This window comes from Agelaius phoeniceus, chromosome 5, assembly GCF_051311805.1.
Source record: "Agelaius phoeniceus isolate bAgePho1 chromosome 5, bAgePho1.hap1, whole genome shotgun sequence".
Classification (NCBI taxonomy): domain Eukaryota; kingdom Metazoa; phylum Chordata; class Aves; order Passeriformes; family Icteridae; genus Agelaius; species Agelaius phoeniceus.
The window spans coordinates 3,701,371-3,719,913 of record NC_135269.1 but is presented as its reverse complement, the minus strand read 5'-3'; the positions used below and the strand labels follow the sequence as shown (position 1 = coordinate 3,719,913).

The following is an 18,543-nucleotide window of genomic DNA, read 5'->3' as shown; positions in this document are numbered from 1 at the left end:
ATGCAGTCCCACCCTGCTTGTTTTTCTCTCTCCATCCCACGGGGTTTGTGCTCTGGGGCTGAGATTGGGATCATTTGTCCTTGGTCCCCAGCTGGAGCAGGAATTGTTTTGTCTCCCTGCTCTGTGCACAGAGCTCAGCATCCCATAATTTGAAGCTCAGAACTGCATACTAAAGTAGCACAGAACCTGAAAAACATAAGAGCTAAAACCTGAGGCATCAGGTCAGGCAAGCAGGTGATTATTTTGGAAGTCACACTGAGCTCTCTAGGTTGGTCAGAAAGCCCAGAGCGGCCACTGTGAATGGCACTGCTGCAGAAATGTTATCATCTTTTGTCCCACCGCCTTTTTTCTTTTATTATTCATTCATGCACCTCTCCAGATGCCTATCTTTCTTCAGAGGTTTCCCCTTCAATCAATCTACCTGTTTCAGTCCAGATGATTAAGTTTACAGGAGCTGGAATGGAATGAGATGAGATTAATCCCTCTCTTTGTACTTTAATATGTAGACTAAATGGAATAACAGATGAAACACCAGCTAACGTTTCAAATGTTTTTGTTTTGCACATAAGCTGGTTTAAAACATTTATGAACATTCAGGAAACAATTGCAATGCTAAGGAACAAAGGCCTCTTGAGACTATCAAAGCACACAAAAGTCTTGCTGAGAAATGTTTGTCAATCATTTGTTTTATTGCCTCTTGAAGTGTTCCTTGGAGAAGCGTTCTTAGAAGCATTCCCATAATAAAGAGCATTTAGCTATTTTTTTTTCTTTTCAAATTAATTCTTATGTGCCTGACATTAAAAGGTTTGCAATAGTCACAGGGGATAGAGGTGTGTTGAATAATTTAGTGGAATTAATGTTAAGAGTTCACTGGAAAAAAAATCTTTGAAGATGGAAAATAAATACTACTAGTTTAGGTGTTCAGTACATATGAATGTAAAGATAACATGATAGGCTGAAGAGGTTTATAATATTTAATCTCCACATTAATACAAAGCTGGTATTGCCATAGCTCTTGCTAATTCTGCAGGCAAAGCTCCTCATCTAAATGGAAATGTACTTTGACACAATAACAAAATTACTACAGGTTGTGGCTGCTCCAGAAACTGAATATTTTGTAAAATTTAATTTTGGAAAGTAGCCCTTTATTTGTTTTTAATGTAGCTTCTAAACTTAACAAGGTAGAAAAATAAATATACTCTGCTTTTTAATATATCTTTCTGTATAATTTCATTATTTAGAATTTTAAAGTCTTGTCCTTTAATTTACTAATTGAAGCAGTGAACCAAATGATCTAGACATAATTTTCATATCACCATGAAATTAAAAATAGCATCCTTATAATGTGAAAAAAGAACTGATATTGTTTAATGCTCAGGAATTAAAAACTGACACTACTAAAATTCCTTCTGAGTGAGCAAGAATCTATTTGAGTTCTGTGGCTGATTGAATGAAGATCAGTGTTTTTAGACCTCTAGCCAAGTACTTCCAGGCTGCTTGCTTTGTCTATTTAATTTTATTGTTGCTTAACTTCTTTTTGGCAACAACAAAATGAACACACACCCCCCTCCAAAAATCCACCCCATGGTAGCTGGTGTAGGGCAGTGCTTAAGTCCAATCCTTTGGGTTTTACTGCTTAGCGTACTCAGAAACCTACTCACAACTGTGGCTAGTGAATTCCATCAGCCATAAATCATTGTTGAACATGACTGGCACAATTATCTCCAGCTGTTTAAAGTCAATTAAATGATCGAAGGTTTAAGCTTGAGTCCCGCTGAGGTCAGTAGGATATTTGCCATTGTCTTCATGTATCATCATAAGCAGGTTATGAGACAGGCCCTTTCTTTTTTCCTTCACCTTTTCCTGAATTTGCCAGTGGTGTTCTTGTCCCTTTACCCCACAGATGCTTCTCATTCCCAGGTGCTCTCCAGTGTTGACATCCAATTTTCCAAGCATAGCTAGGCTCAGATCCTGGGGACTCAGCCCCAGCCCACCCAGAGCCAATGGGTCAGGATTTGTAGGGGACCCATGGCTTTTTCTGGGCACAGGTTTTCCTTTCCAATGGCAGGTCATTCTCAGAGCCACAGAATGGGATGTGCATCCCACTGGACTCAACAGAAATCTTGCTATCAGCTTAAAATTATTTTAAGTTATTGTCCCCAGTCTCCTCCCAAGTATGATGAAAAAATACACATTTTTAAATCAGTGCTGTCTTTGAATAAATGTTGTACAATTGTTTAATGAACTGCTTAATTCATAAGTATGAATTAAAAACACTTCCTTTTTTTTTTTCCAGGAGTAAAAATGGATTAAAGAAGAGAAAGCTGACCAAGTATGTAACTTCTTTGATATTTGAAGGAATAAGTCTTAGACTAAATAGGCATTATGGAGTATATGGCATAGTGGTATTTCATTTACAAATACAGAAAACTTCTTGATAGACATATCCCAAGGGAGATACCTGAAAGCAGAAAACAAACACAAATTGGACAAAAGCAATTCTGCTCAACAGATTGTAGTAAAACATACAAAATTAGTCAGCAGGGAAAAGATCAATTATCCAACTTAGTGATTTCAGCAGAGCTTATCCTTAGTTAAAAACTGCAAATGGTGAAAAATCTGGGATGCATTTGTTTGCAGTGACATTTCCCTGTTGACATGGGGCTCTCATTACAGTTGTTGCTAGAACATCAGATCATTAATGCTAGCGGGTAAACAGGAGTAATTAAGTGGTGATAAGACAGGTTCCTTTGGGCATATTGCCTCCAAGTAAATGAGAAGATTACTGTGTACATGCTCCAGTAGCTTGTAAATTAGAGTATGATAATTAGGTGAGGGGAGCTGTTTACCTGTGTTTTGTTACTCACAGCATCAGCCTAATTATTTCTGTGTTATGTTCAGGGGCTGTGCCTGACTAACAGATAGATCTCACCTGGCAAAAAAAAAGTGTGGAAAGAGGGGAGACATTAAATCAAGGCAAATTCCTACTTACTGAAGCTCTCCATGGTTTTGTATAGTTATAGACCACCTTTTTTTAGCCAACCTAACCTCTGGGAAGAGGGTTAGACTCATAATTACAAATGTGTGTAGTTGTCAAAGCCAGCAGAGAAAGCAGTCAGGGCAGTGGCATCCAAAATGTAATACAAAAAATGTAATACATTTTGTGGCCCTGAACCACAAGGTTTGTCCTTATTTCTCTCTAGCATTTACAGCTGCAAATAGATATTTATGACTTGAAAGTATTCTGGGGGAAAGAAATGAAAAGTGCTACAAAAATCAGATTTGTTTTTAACCTAATTTCTCTGTATTTTTCTTTTAAAGCCCTGTCCAGCTGGATGATTTTGATGGATACATCAAGGATATGGCCAAAGACTCAGATTATAAATTTTCTCTGCAATTTGAGGTAAATCTCTGAGGATTCTGCCCTCTGCTACTTGCCCAGAGCAGCTTTTTCAAGATGTTAAGGCTGCATGGTGTGCTCCTGTGTGCTCTGTGTTGGTTGATCTGAGCTGTTGCTGGGTGGGCCAGCTTCACTTCCTCCTCTGCAGAATTTAGAAGTGGAGCTTGGTGTTGTTAAATCCTGCATTTATTGAGCTGATTGGAGTGGCTTCTCACATTCAATCTGAGTTAACTGTCAGAAAAAACACACTTGCTTTAAGTTTAGGGCATGCTGGCAACCTGAATTGAATTTGGGATTTTAATGGCTTTATTTTATTTGTTTAATGTCCTTAATTTGAGAGGAAGCACTGAAATCAGGAAGTGGCATCAGAAATCTCTATAAGAGCAAGGAGATTTCTCTATGACAAGTTCAGGTGCAGTGTCTTAATTACTCAAAATTTAAAGTCAGTTTAGTAGTATAAAACTAAACCCCATCCCTATCCTGGGGCTGTTTCTCAAAGATTTAATATGGAAAGCAGTGGGGAGGACTCTCAGGGTGTTTCCATGATTCCTTCTTGACAGCAAATTCCCCTGATTCACCATGTATTACATGTGACTACTGAAGATGATGACTAAAAAGATCTTCCAAGCATTTCCCCAGGACTAAAAGCCACTTGAGGATTTCAAGAAGCCTCTGTAAGGGGGGCAGATGACCACCACAGAAATAACTTAACCAGCCCCTGGTTTGGCAGGATTTTTGGTTTGACAGCCAGTGTGGGTAGAGAGGAGCGATGCTGAGTCCCAGCTTTGGGATGGCAGCAGTGGGTTGGCAACATCAGGAGGAGAAACCCCCCCAGCACTGCTCTCCAGCTGCTTGGAGCCCAACTCATCAAAGAAAGGCAATCTGTCATCCTGCTGTCAACTTATAAAGTGATTTATGAGCGTTTTCTGTCTGCTACCTGCCACAAGTGATCACGAGGGGTTATTCTCTGAGTGGTTTTGAGGCTGACTTTGGCATTTTCTTTTCTGTTGTCTCAGGAGCTAAAGCTGATTGGGCTGGACATCCCCCACTTTGCTGCTGATCTCCCCATGAATCGCTGCAAGAATCGCTACACAAATATCCTGCCATGTAAGTACAACACACTAAATCCTGCTGAAATCCCTAGAGAGGGAAAGAAGAGCTCCAATAAGAAAATTGGAGAATCAGGAGATTTTTCTAAGGCTCATAAAAGCCTGTTCTACAATCCTGCTCTCACACAGAACCAGGGATGTTTTTATGTTAGCTTTGAATAGATGTAGCTTCCTGGAAATGTTTATCATGGCAAGAGCTTGGAGGTGAGAAACACAAGGTTTTTTATGCTGCTGAGTAGTGTTACTGTATTTCTCTTATGATTTTAATGAAGCCTAAGGGAGCCCAAAGAGACAGCACTTGGAGGGGTTGTTTGCAGAACACTAGCGATGCTGTGTCCATGTTTGCTGAAGCAAACATAGCTCTCTTAGTCAATACAAGAATTTTCTATTTTTTAATAGATTATTTTTGGCCATTCCTATAGGACTAATTTAAATTTTGCCTAGTTGGAGATGAGTGCCATATTTGAGAGGTGATTTTTTTCCTAATTTCTGTTTCCTTTTACAGATGATTTCAGTCGTGTCCGCTTAGTCTCAATGAATGAAGAGGAGGGCTCTGACTACATCAATGCCAACTACATCCCTGTGAGTACAGAGCTCAGTGTCCTGCACACCAGGCACAGCTGGGCCCCTTGAAAATAGCACAGCATTTCCTGGAAGCTCAGTCATGTTCTCAGCATCTCCTTCAGCTTCAGCTTCCAAATATTTTGCCTACAGGGAACAGGCACCAAAAAAAAAAAAAGGGTGTAGGGGAAGGGTTTTGGCAAATTTTGCTGCAGTAGCTGTGAATCTCTGTGAGGAATTTTTCTAGATTTCTACTGCACATGGAAGAAAAGGGCTGAGGCAGACGCTCCAAATGCACAAAATGCACACAGCCCAGATGGTGTGTGGAGATAACTTCTGCTTTCTGCCTCCTCCCTGGTGCTTCCCCTGCTCCTCCCTCCACCTGGCAGAGAGCAGCCACTTACCAGGGGTAGCACCCACGGTTCCAGGATAATTACAGTGTACACAGAGCTGTAGGCAAATATTTTGACACTGGGGGTTGGCTGAAAGCTCATCAGCTCTCTCCACTCTCCCCTGAGCTTGTGCAGTCACTCAGGCTTATCCCTGCCATGGCACAAGGGTTTGCCCCTCTGGTACCTCTGTGCTGTGGCTCAGTGAGGGCTGGAGAGCAGGAATTCCCTGGGCTGCTCTGCGTGGAGAGGAGGCAGGGAACCACTGCAGCCCTTTAGGAAGAGACCTTTCACAGAGAAATGAGCATTTTTGCAGTCTGGCTGTAGCTAGAGCTGACCGTGGCTGTGCTGGAGAGAGCTGAGCCAGCATTATGGAGAAAGGAGGAGCCCTTGGATGAGTCACTGGAGCCACTTCTCTGTCACTTTGGCATTGCCCAAGTGTGCAGTGTTGAGCCAAGTGTCTGTGCTTGGCTTCTCTGTGTCCAGGACATGAACCTGGGCACTCACACTGCAAAAACCAGGAACAAAAAACCTCCCAGGATGCAGAGCACAGGAAACTTCTGTCACAGGGGGTAGTGGATAACAGGATCTTAAGCAGCAGCCCCTCTCAGATGTTCAGTTCTGCTTTGCATCTCTTTAGTTCTGCTTCTAGCACAGTGCTGACCATGGAAACTGGGATAAACACATGATGGTAATGCTGTTCTTTTTCTGATAATCAGTGCTCCACTGCCTCCAAACACAGAAACCAGGGGTGATCTACCCCTGTGCTAACAGGGATTTGTCACTTGGGTCAGACACAGCCCATGCAGAACAGGCAGCAAATTCTGTGTAGTGCAAAAAAAACTGGGATTGAGCTCGTTTGCAGAGATGTCTGGAGGAAGCCATTTCTGGAAAGTGCTCCCAAATCACAAATAATTTTATGATCCATGTACAGTGGTGGCACAGATATTGCCCAATTTGCATGGGATCATGCTGTGTTTTGGATGTATTTTTTGCTCTTGCTAGGAATATAAAGTTACTTTCCAAATGCAGTTTTGATTATACAATCTCAGCAAATATGGTTATAGCAGATGCCAAAAGGGTCATTCTGTGGTCTTTCATTATAGTCCTAATAACAGTCTTTTGATTTTGGAGAGGAGAAAGGAATTTTTCCAACTAAAATCATGTTGATAGGTATAGTAAAGGGAATACATGCAAATGAAGCATCTTAGCATCTGTTAATGCATTGACTCATCATCTCCTCTATTATTTTAATCAGAAATCTAATTAATATTTTATTAATTTAAGGCCTCGTGACATAAACACATGTCTATAATCCTGTTCCATTGACACCAGTGACTAAAAATCACCACAGGCACTGCTTGGGATGGGCAGACTGGGTATCTGTAACTGGTTTTGTGCCTATAACTAAACAAACCCTAAAATTACATAATCTGGAACAAGCTGTAACTTTCTCTTAGGGTTCTTATTACCTGCTTTTTTGATGTTGCCTGTTTTGCTCTCTGGACAAATGGTTCCTGTGGTAACAGCTTAATCTTCTGCATTTTAGATTGCTTATACTTTGGGAGCATCAAAATCTAGCAAAAGCTGTCATCACAAAATAAATACAAAAAAATTAATTCTTTATATTAAAAATCACTTTTAGAAGTACAAATTGAACTTGGGCAAGCTAAAAAATTGAAAAGTACTAATATTCTGAAGCATATTAGTAAGCAGGACCTATCTCTTTGTCTTTTAGGGTTATAATTCACCCCAGGAATACATTGCTACCCAAGGACCACTGCCAGAAACTAGGAATGATTTTTGGAAGATGGTTCTCCAGCAAAAATCACAAATTATCGTTATGCTCACTCAGTGCAATGAGAAAAGACGGGTATGTAACAAAGTCTTGTGTGTGGTGTTAAAGAAATCACTCTGAAAAAGAGCTTTTTTTATGCTGAGTCAATGTCTTTCCATTGTTTCTGATCATAAGGCAGCATCACAACCAGCCCTGGAATGGCATCTATCTTCCCACTTCAGGACCTTCTTCGACATTCCCTGATGTTCCCTGATCTCCTTTGACCTCTTTTGACCTTTCTTGAACTTCTTTGTCCTTTATCGACCTTCTTGGACCTTCCCTGACTTGCTGCACCTTCGTTGACTTTTCCTGACCTTCTTCAACTTTCTCTGACCTATCCTGATCTTCTTTGTCCCCTTCTCACCTTTTCTGACCTTCTTTGATCTTCTTTTACCTGCTTTGACTTTTCCTGAACTTCTTTGACATTCTTTGACTTTCCCTGACCTTTTTCAACCTTCCCTGATTTTCCTTGACCTTCTCTGACTTTTTCTGACTTTGTCTTTCTCTGACCTTCTCTTGAACCTTGACCTTTCCTTGACCTTCCCTGACCTGCTTTGATGTTGACTTTCCCTGACTTTCTTTAACCTTCCTCCACCCTCTTTGAACTTCTTTGACGACCCCTGATGTTCTTCAACCTTTTCTGCCCTTTTACCTCCTCTGACCTTATTATGGAGCCTCTCCTCTTACATGAGATACTGAGAGAGCTGGGACTCTTCATCCTGGAGAAGAGGAAGCTCCAGGGGTCTTGTCACTGTGTACAATACCTGATGGGAGGGAATGGAGACAAGGGACTCTTAGTGGTGACTTGCCCAGTGACAGGTCAAGAGGTGATGTGCACAAATTAAAAAAACACATTAAATTCCTTCTGAAGTCAGGAAACATTTATTTACTGTGAGGGGGACTGAGCACTGGGACAGGTTTCCCAGAGCTTGTGGCGTCTCCATCCTTGGAGATACTCCAAAGTCACCTGGACATGGTCTAGAGCTGGCTCTAGGTGACACTGCTTGAGAGAGGAGGGGCTTGAACAGGATGACTTCCAGGGGTCCCTTCCAACCTCAGGCCTTCTGTGATTCTGCACTCTTATTTTTAAATAATTATAAAATACAAGTTCTATCTTTACATTTTCCTTTGATATCATGATAAAAACATTTGGAATATAATTTGGGGGGTTTATATGGACATTCTCTTTCCCAGCGTTTTGCTCCATTTAGACCTATTATAACAGGAAGAACAATAAAAGGCACTCTTTGTCTATTCTTCACTGCACTAAAGCTACCCCTCTGAAAACTGATAAACAGCTGATGGCCACAATTAAATGGAAATGGTCAGACTGGAAGTCATTGCAGGATAAATTTCCTCTTTTTGCAGCAGCAAGTGAACAGTGCTGTAGGCATTGCTAAACCTGAGGTTTTGCCTCCTTTTGTGTGTGCTTCTTTCCATATGTGTATCTTCATATAAATACAAAAATGCCTGGATTTCCCCACATTTCAGGTGAAATGTGACCACTACTGGCCTTTCACAGAAGATCCTGTTGCTTATGGGGATATCACAGTGGAGATGCTGAGTGAGGAGGAGCACACGGACTGGGTGTACCGCAGCTTCCGAATCAGCTACGTGAGTGAAACCCTCTGCCAAAGGAGTGATTGCAGTCCAGCCTTTTTGCTAACTCTTGTCCATTTCTGGCATTCAGCAGGAAACACCTAATAGAGATCTATGTCCTTACCCTCACTTCACACAGGCAAATGATGAAATCACAAAACTTTCCCCTAAAATTGTCGTCTCTGCATTTCTCAGCAAAACGCAAGGCTGAAACAAAAGTAGTACCAGAGCTCTGGATACTTCTGTGGTACCAATAATTACTGACAACAAATGTGTGAATTTCTTCCTTTCTATATCTCAGGCACACCTTTTTGCTATAAATTATTCAAAACTTGAAAATACCAATGGAAGAATTGAAAATAATTCTCAAAAGGGCAATTCTGCAATAATCATATCTACCTATAAAATATTTAAACAAAAGTGAGAGTATGTGGTGTCCAAATTAAAGCTCCCCAGACTTTCCTCCCACCTTTGTTTCCTGCATCAGCTCATTGCCAGCACCATCTCATGAAGGAAAGTTTAGGGATATGGAAGGAATGTGGAAAAAGCTGTGCACTGGCAATTCACCACTCACCCAGGACCTTATGTCTTGTGTTGTGGATCTTATTTCATCTAAAGCCACTAGAATTTTTAGCACTGTAAATGTGGGGTTTTTTATAATGAGCTTTTTTCCTAAATGTTTCCTCTGGTAATGGGTATTTCTTCCCTTTGGATTGTTGTTTGTTTTGTTTGGGTTTTTTTTCATTTTTTTGGGGTTTTGGGGTTTTTGGGGTTTTTTTGTCCTTTTGGTTTTTTCTTTAAAACTTGAAAAGAAAATCTCGCAAGAGTCCAGGTTTGACTGTTTACCAACAGTGTTGTTCTTTATCTATGGCAAAATGAGAAAGGAGCAGGAATGGAATAAAAAGGGGAAAAAACCCAGAGTTGAAAAATGCAACAGTTCTTGATTTAAAAGCAAAATAAGATGGAACTACTACAGGGACCAAAGCAAAAAGCAAATCCCAAACCCAGAAACAGGAAATTCATGTTGTTTTGATAATGATGGCTTGATATCCCCCCACTTTGTAATTAACTAGTTTGTTTGTTCTTTGCCAATTTTTTTTGATTGGCTTCAGTCTTTCAGGCTGTATGTGGGCAAAAAAAGAAAAACAAAAAATGACAAAGAAGCCCTCAGTGTGACTGAGTGTAATGACATGCTGCTGTTCTGCTTGTCCCACCAGGCTGATGAGGTGCAGGACGTGATGCATTTTAACTTCACTGCCTGGCCAGACCACGGCGTGCCCACCACCAACGCTGCCGAGAGCATCCTGCAGTTTGTACAGATGGTCAGGCAGAAATCAGCCAAGACTAAAGGCCCCATGGTCATACACTGCAGGTAAATGCTTCAAGGAATAGCAGAAGAACAAGGTGTGACAATAAATAGGTTGGGAGACCATGAGAAATAGATGTTTTGGGGTTCTGCTCACCTGTTGGCTGAAGGTGGTTCTCTCCTATGGAGAAATTCATACAGGACATTGTTCTGTGAGTCTAAGTGCCAAAAAAGTGCTCAATAAGCCAGGGGAGAGATTTATATGTTAAATTATGAAATCAGACCCTGTATTTTCTGCTTAATTGTTCTAGGGAGGAACAAGAAGCAAGTATCAGAGAGCTGGGCAAAAGCTGTAGTATTTTCTTTTTTTCAGTGAGGATTCTTCTAGCAGCAAAGAGGGTATTTTCAGGTAGTACTTTTAGACTATACTGTCTATACATCTATACATCTTAGACCACATAGATTAAAAATAAAATTGCTACAAAATTAGTTGGAGGGGCAGAGAATTAGTGTATCGATCAACTCCTGCAGTAATGATTCTCAGACTTTAAAGAAGGCACAGAATGAATTTATCAGTTAATCTGTCCAATTAACACATCACAAGTTCCATTGTATTCATCCTCTTTGAGAAATTAACACAACAGAAACCAAGCTAGAGACCTGTTTTGTGACACTTATGTTGAACTGTGTTGAGACGAGCTGTTAATCATTACTGCAAACACTTTCAAGGCTTTTCAGAAAAAGCATGACAAAACAGAAGAACGAACTTTTGCCAAGGTACACACACCCTTAGCAGTAGGTAAGGTATTGGGATGCTGTGTGAAACTCTGTAAAACATCTGTGAAATCTGACTTAAACACCACATGCGAAGTTACAGTGCAAAGAATGGCACACACATGAGAATCTCTAAATGAAGGCAGTGTGTGTTTTTTCTAGTTGCTAAGCTTCCCTTTGGGGAAAATGGAGATTTTCAGCTGAGTAGTAGCTATTTTTGTCTCATGCTCCTAAGGCAGAAGTCCTGGAGTGCAGACTCTTCTGGTGATGCCTCAGGTTTTGGCTCTTATATTTTTCAGGTTCTGTGCTGCTTTAGTGTGTGGGTCTGAGTTTCAAATTAGGGGACAGTGAGCTCTGTGCACAGAGCAGGGAGACAAAACAATTCCTTCTCTAGCTGGGCACCAAGGACAAATGATCCAAATCTCAGCCCCAAGAGCACAAACCCCGTGGGCTGGAGAGAGAAAAACAAGCAGGGTGGGACTGCATGGGCTAAAGCTGGGATGGGACAATGAACTGCAAGATGCAAATGGAGCAGAACTGATCCCAGGGAGAGACCCCGGGAGCGCTGGTGCATTTTGGGGCCATTTTGGTTCATCTTGGGTGCAGCCCTGGCTGGGCTCTGGTGCTGCCCAAGGTGGATCCATGGAGGAGATCCTTTGAATAAATCCCTGCTTTGTTCTTTAGCTCTGTCCAGCCTCTGTTCTAGGTCAGCCTTCAGAAGGCATCACTGGGGGGTTTGTCCTTTGGGGACAAACTGCTGAAGTTCAGTGTCTTTGCAAGCGAAGGGCTTTGCATTGTGGAGTGCTGTGGAACGGAGTCCTACAGGTGTGACCCCCACTCTCTCTGGGCATCCATTGCTCCTGAACAGGTGTCTCTAGTTCTGGCTCCAGCCCCTGGAGTTACAGGGGACTCAGGAAGTCAGTGAGGGGAGCAGTGACTGCAGGAAAAGCAGGGAGCTAAGGGTGGGTGAGGCTGTGTGTGCACATTCTGTGTGTGAGTGCATCCGCTCTGCCCAACCAAAGGGTTGTGTGCCACTAAGTGAGGTCAACCAGCCTGCCTGGCCTCAGATCAGTTATATCTGATAGCTACAGCTGCAGCACTCCTGCCCTTTGCAGTGCCTCTGGTTTTGCTGTGTGAGTGAACTGCATGTCTGTGTGTGTTGCAGCGCTGGTGTGGGGCGGACGGGAACGTTCATCGCCCTGGACCGGCTCCTGCAGCACATCCGTGACCACGAGTTCGTGGATATTTTGGGCCTGGTGTCGGACATGAGGTCCTACAGAATGTCCATGGTGCAGACAGAGGTAAGGTCTGTTCACTTCAGCACTGTGACAGTATTGTTGTGCCCATTTCATAACCCTCTGCAGCATGCTCATGACTCTTGTTCCCCCTGAATGTCACCATCATATTTTCTGAAAAATCCTTTGTCCAGGATTCTTCTCCTGGGAAGCTGAGAAGCCTCAGAGAAAAACAAAAACAATAATTATCTGATTTGCTTCTCCTGTGTTTTGCTGCTTTGGAATGTGGTTTGGACAGAGTTTACCAACTGGTCATTATTTCATTGGTTTCATGTGAATTGTTTTAACTTAATGACCAGTCACAGTCAGGCTGTGTCAGACTCTGGAAGGAGTCATGAGTTTTCATGATCATTCTTGTTAAGCCTTCTGTAAGTATCCTTTCTCTATTCTTTAGTATAGTTTAATATAGATCATAAAATAATAAATTAGCCTTCTAAGAACATGGAATCAGATTCACTCATTCTCTCCCCTCGTCAAGGTTGCCTGCAAATTCAACACCCTGAACACTTGATAAAATCACTGTGAATCAATATAATCAAGTTTTCATCTGCATTGTGATGTTGTCACATTATTAATCTGCTGCATAGGTCAGTTTGATGATAGATTTGCACTCTCACTGTCTGCCAGAGAAAATGAGTTACTCTCACCTTCTGTGAAATGAATATGCAAACAATGCATAAGAAGAGATTAACATATGAAATTTTCAAGCCACACTGTAAAGAGCTGGGCTTGCTGAGGGGATTAATGGCTCATGAAATGATATCAGTATCAGGCAGCCTTGTTCATGTATCATGTTGGTATCATCCAGTTTATCACACAATGGAATTTCAGACAAGCAAAACAGACAAAAGGATTGTGAGTCTGCCAGACTCCCTCCTTGTCCCTCTCCCTACCCAAATATGCACTGGGTAGTTCTTTTTCTGTTTTTAAGAAAAAAATATATAGATGATATATACTGGGGTAAAAAAAAAAAAAAAAAATCACAACCTCATTCTTCAAAGCAGAAGATTTTATGCATCTAAACCTTCCCAGTTCCCCTGGTAATGAGGGAAATATTTCATATTTCATGCCTGTTGTACTCTTCCTTGGTTAGACACACAGTATAAGTGAGCAAGCTCCATGCAGCTGGAAGTGCCACCATCACTGTTTTCCGGCTAGATTGTTTATTGCCAAAGTTTCTTGAATTGAGGGCAAAGAAAAAACTTGTAGCAGGGAGAGGAGAGGAGGAAGAAAACCTGCAGTGACAAAAACTAGGATCTGGAAATGAAAAAAAAAAAAAGTAATTTTCAGTCTGTTCTGGATCATTCCTATCAAACTGCCACTTTTCATCACAATTCACTGTAGTAATTCAAAGGCAGATCCTTTCCACCAGAGGAAAAAATCCTGATGGTTGATTGATTTCAGCTGCAACTGTTACCACTCCAGAGGTGATGTGGGGTTTTTTTCCTTTAAATATTTCATTTTTTGTTCGTGTAGGACCTCATTGCATGCCTGGGGCTGATGTTAAGGGCTGTTACTGAGCTCCTGCTGCTACAGGCAGTGGCCAAGCCTGGCCTCAGAGGTCACCAAGTGACACTGACACTCAGTCACAGAGGCCACCAAACAGTTTTTCCTTACAAAATATGAAACCACTGACAGCTCACCTGAGTTCACATTTCTGGTATGCTGGAAACTTGGCAGTGTCTCAATGAGCAGTTTAAAAAAAACAAATGGATGGCATGGGCCCAAAAAAGGGTTTAGAATGGGAAATATCCTGAATTGAAACCAAGCTCTCAAAATTAACTGCTCTCTGAATAAAATGGGGGTTTTCTTCTTATTGATCAAGAAGTCAAACACTGAGGAGCCTGAATATCATTAAAATATTTCAGATGCATATGTGGCATGGGTGCAATTTGTTGCACATAAAGTATCCAGATACCTTTCTTGGAATTGATTTATTTTTAGGCAATGTAAAATAGACTGACTTTGACTCAGATTCAACTCTTCTGTCATCATTCAGGTTATTAATAAGTGATTATGGTGTCAGGTGGATTTCATGGATTTTCCTTCTATCTGTAGCAATTGTGGACTATTATTTTGAGAGCTAATTGTGTATTGTGAGGAGCTGAGCTGGGAGACATGGAGCTCTGCAGGCTGTAACTGTGACCCATCAAACTGGCTGTGTTTTTGTCATGCTTTCTGGGGTGCAAAAATGCCCTTTTCTTTGGTCTTTTCTTCTAGGAGCAGTACATTTTTATCCACCAGTGTGTGCAGCTGATGTGGCAAAAGAAGAAGCAGCAGTTCTGCATCAGTGATGTCATATATGAGAACGTCAGCAAGTCCTAGTTCAGAGTCACAGGTGGTAAGTCAGTCAAGCCTGGCCCTGTGCCATGCCCAAAGCCTCACATCCCTGCTGCCAGTTTGGGGCTTTTCTTATTCCTCTTCCCTGTTCACATGGAGAGTGAGGGAAAAATCCATGTCTCACAGTAAATACCCAGTAAATAATCCAACCTCTCACAGTAAATAACCCCCTACCCTTTCCATGGCACTGTAAGAATAAATGGGCTCACTCATGTTTAAAGAAAAAGAAAAGAGAATCCAAACTTCTGTTGAGCTACCCTGCCACTCTTCCTGACATGCAAAGCTTAAAGGCAGGGAGAACTTCAATATCTCCAGTTGTTCTCAAACAGGAATTTTGCCTGGTTACCAAGGCCAGCAGGGGCTTGGGGATGCTCTGCTGGAGGGTGAGTTGGTAACCAAAAAGCTCTGGCATGAAACAGTGGGAAACGTTTTCCTAAATCTAAAATCACAGAACCAGCAGGCTCTCAAAGTGGTACCACCAGCAGCATAGGTGAAGGGTGGGTGTCACTTTCCCACTGACCCCTGTGCCTGAGCAAAACAAGTGGCTGTGACCATGAGGTTTGCTGCTGGGGACAAGCTGTGGGGACATGTGTCACTGCTCCTTAAGCTACCAAGCTTTGGCTCATTAGGTGGCAGCAATAACCCAGCCATAACCTTAACACTCTCTTTTTGGGTGGAGCAGGAAGTCTCAGGATCTCTTCTGCTCAGAGTGACCCCAAGATGTGTTAGAAAGTCTCTTTTCCCAGCCCAGCTGTTGAAGAAGGAGTCAGAGCTCTTCCTTTCTCTGTCTCAAGGTTGTTTATTGTATCTCATCTATAAAATTCTTTCTCCTGACCTGCTGAGGTCCATCCAGCAGGTCAGACAGAGGCACTCTGCCTGCCCCTGGGGTGGTGTTATCTTTTCATACTAAAAACTACATGTACAATATTTACAATTACTTTCCAATACCTATGTTAGACAGTGAGCTTCTACTCTAAACCAACCCAAAAGTGCCACCATCACAGCAGAAGATGGAGGCCAAAAAGGAGAAAGGCTGGACACGCCCAGATTCCTCCATCTTGCCCCCTGAACCCCCATTCTAAACACCCAAAAAAATCTACTTTTCACCCTTTGATAAATTCACTATTATTCTACTTAAACTTTTGTGGCTTGTAATTCTTCATACAAGGTTGGTAATTGTTTTTCCCAAGGGCTAAATCAAAGGCACAGGGGTCTTGGTCTCTGTGCCAAGGTCTCTGAGCCCCCTGGGCAGGAGCTTGAGTCCTCCAGGGCAGCCAGAGGAATTTCCTGGGTTCCTACAAGGAAGCTGCAGATTTTGACACAAACTGCTTTTCTAGCAGCTGCTGGAGGGCTGAGCTGAGGGCAGCACCTCCAGTGTGTCTGCTGTGTGTCATGTGCATTTATTAACCCCTGTTCGCATTCTGTGCCAAAAGGAACCCCAGTTTGCCTCACTGTCCTTTGGATTTAGGGTTGCTGTCTAATCTGAGTCCCAGCACCCTGTACTGCTGACCTGCAGTCTCAGCCTGAGTGGAGGGTCAGTAAAACAAATGCTAAAATCTGCATTTATCTCCTTTTCTTCTCTCTAAAGCATTCTGTTTGTTTGGTTGCAGGTGAGACCATGAAGCACACCCATCTTCCCTTGCTTCTGATTTATTTTCTGTTGATGGTTTGAAGGGGCAGGTGCTGTGCCACGAGAGACCACTGCTCTGCAGTGCATGGACAATGAGGGAAAGAAACTTTTACTTTTCTGAAGCACTGGGGAGACAAAGCCTTAACGAGCCTGCGGTGTCTTTTGAACTGTTTAATTTCTGGACATTTTTTTTAAATACTGGACCAAATTCAGCTAAACAACATGAAGGAAAAGACACTATATGTGCATAAGACAGATTGCTCCAGAGCGTTGGGGTTTTGTTTGGTACTTTTGGTTAATTTCTTTCATAATATTTTTGGTTTTTCTGTGCAGGTTGGGCTTAAGGTTAAAGTAAGTGCAATATTTTTTTAATGATTGACTGGAGAGCTTTCTTCATGTGTCACTGGTCTGTCCCTAGGAGAGCAGGCATTGTTAGTATCTAATAATACCTCATTAGTGAATAGCGAGGCATGAACATACATGAAGAAACCTGGAGATTGTGAAAGGGGGCTGGGAGGGCGGGGGGGGTTGCTGGGTCCATGGATTTGATGGATTTGACTGTTCCCTTACAGCACTGATGGATGTGGGGCCAGAGGGGAGCACAAGGAACAGACTGACGAGCAGAAATCCAAGCTGTGAAGCTGAAACAGGCAGCTGAGAGAAGGGGTGGGGTTGGTTCTTGACTGGGCTGCCACTCATTAAGCAGAGGGATTGCTCTTTTTGCCAACCTTTTTGCAGTAATGCCACTGATCAGGCTCCTTTTTTAGATGGATCTAATCACAAGGCAGCTGAGTTTCCAGCTGGGATATCTTAGCATATATAGCATTTAACTGTTGGAGCAGTCTATGGTGCCTATACCCCTCACTCATGTATTATTTTTAGTAATTATTAACCCTGTGTAAAAACGTGAAGCTGGTTCAGGTTGGAGGGGTGGAAAGAAAAAAAAACCACAAAAAGTGCTTTAATAGACATAACTATTTTTCCTGAACCAGGAATTTCCAATGTTACAAATACAAGGTTTTGGCATGTGAAGGGCTGGTTTTCAATTTGTTGCTACAAGGCTGCCAAAGTGTCAGTATGGATTCCTGCAGGGCCTTTGGGGGCAGGGTGGGGGGCTCTTTTCTTTTTCGCTGTCCATTTCAGTTCTAGTCAAAATAATTAGCTATATATATATTTTTTTTTCTGGTCTTTGTATAATGCCAGTACATCATTGTGTATTGTGACATGGATGCTGTCAGAATGGATGTTTGATGGCATTTTTTGTAACCTGTTGCTTTGTGTCACCTCATTGGAAGTTAGCAGCAATGGTACTCAATGTAAACAAAGCAGGCTTGAACTGGAAGTAAACACACTGGATTGCTTACCTGTGGAGAAGTCACTGTCAGCAAAACAGCAAAATGCACCTGCACAAGCTTTTTATTTCATTTACTCTGGCTCTGCTATCACCTTGCAGGGCACCAGGGTGTAGGGCAGTAGCTCAGCTTCCCTCAGGAACTTGATAATCTCTTCCAGCTGATTTTCTTTTTTTTTCCTTTCTTCTGGCAGATAAATAGGTGCATATTTACTTGATGACTACTTCATCGTGGCATTGGTTACAACAGAAAACTTCTTTAAAACTGTATATTATGCAAAACTGCATAAACTTAACCTAATTCCCAGATAAAACAGGTCCTTGTGAGGGATACTAAGCAAACAGGAAATAACAGCTGATTACTAAATGGGTGTGATATGCATTTCCCTTCTGTTTCCAGGCACCTAATGCTATTTCCACTGCTCCCATTAATCCCAGTCCTAGAGCAGGGGTGCTGTTTCTCCAAGCACAAGGTGGATGCAGAAGGGAAGAGCCCCCTGTTTCAGGGAGCCAGTTGGTAACAAGAAAGGCTCCAATGGTGCACATTCTCTCCCTTATTTCACTGTGTGCCTCAGCTGGAGGGCCTGCCATTCCAGTTGGAACAGCAAAGAGCCTAAACTGAACAGAAAACAGGACTATAAATGAGCACTTGACCATTTAGACCTTGCCTCCATGCTTTTTTTAAAAAATGCATTTCTCAGTTTCATGACATGCTTACTCAGAAAATGTGTTTTTATCCCTCTAGACAGCTGTCTGGGGGGAAAAAAACCAACCCACAAATTCTTTCTCATCTACTGTCTCTTCCCTCCTGCTGGCCATTGCCCATTGAGCCAATACTTATTCTGTATCACAGAGCAGGGTAAGCAGGTTACTGCTAAACCATTCCCTGTGCCACAAAGTGTCACAGTGTGAGCTGGCTGTAACAGAAGCTTGGCTGAACGTGGCAGGGTCC

At 42.1% G+C, this 18,543-nt stretch overlaps 1 protein-coding gene across 2 annotated transcripts in view; it reads left to right on the top strand.

The window, feature by feature from the left end:
- The window catches only part of PTPRO (protein tyrosine phosphatase receptor type O), a 148,350-nt gene extending 130,749 nt beyond the window's left edge, over nucleotides 1–17,601 (top strand). For both annotated transcript variants that reach the window (XM_077178132.1, XM_054631629.2), the window contains 10 exons: nucleotides 2,297–2,332; nucleotides 3,322–3,403; nucleotides 4,417–4,507; nucleotides 5,015–5,091; nucleotides 7,198–7,332; nucleotides 8,788–8,910; nucleotides 10,113–10,267; nucleotides 12,141–12,276; nucleotides 14,491–14,611; nucleotides 16,221–17,601. In XM_077178132.1, coding sequence (XP_077034247.1) covers nucleotides 2,297–2,332; nucleotides 3,322–3,403; nucleotides 4,417–4,507; nucleotides 5,015–5,091; nucleotides 7,198–7,332; nucleotides 8,788–8,910; nucleotides 10,113–10,267; nucleotides 12,141–12,276; nucleotides 14,491–14,595 — 940 coding nt within the window. In that variant the 3' untranslated portion in view covers nucleotides 14,596–14,611; nucleotides 16,221–17,601. The remainder of the gene's footprint in view (nucleotides 1–2,296; nucleotides 2,333–3,321; nucleotides 3,404–4,416; nucleotides 4,508–5,014; nucleotides 5,092–7,197; nucleotides 7,333–8,787; nucleotides 8,911–10,112; nucleotides 10,268–12,140; nucleotides 12,277–14,490; nucleotides 14,612–16,220) is intronic.
- The last annotated feature ends 942 nt before the right edge of the window (nucleotides 17,602–18,543 follow it).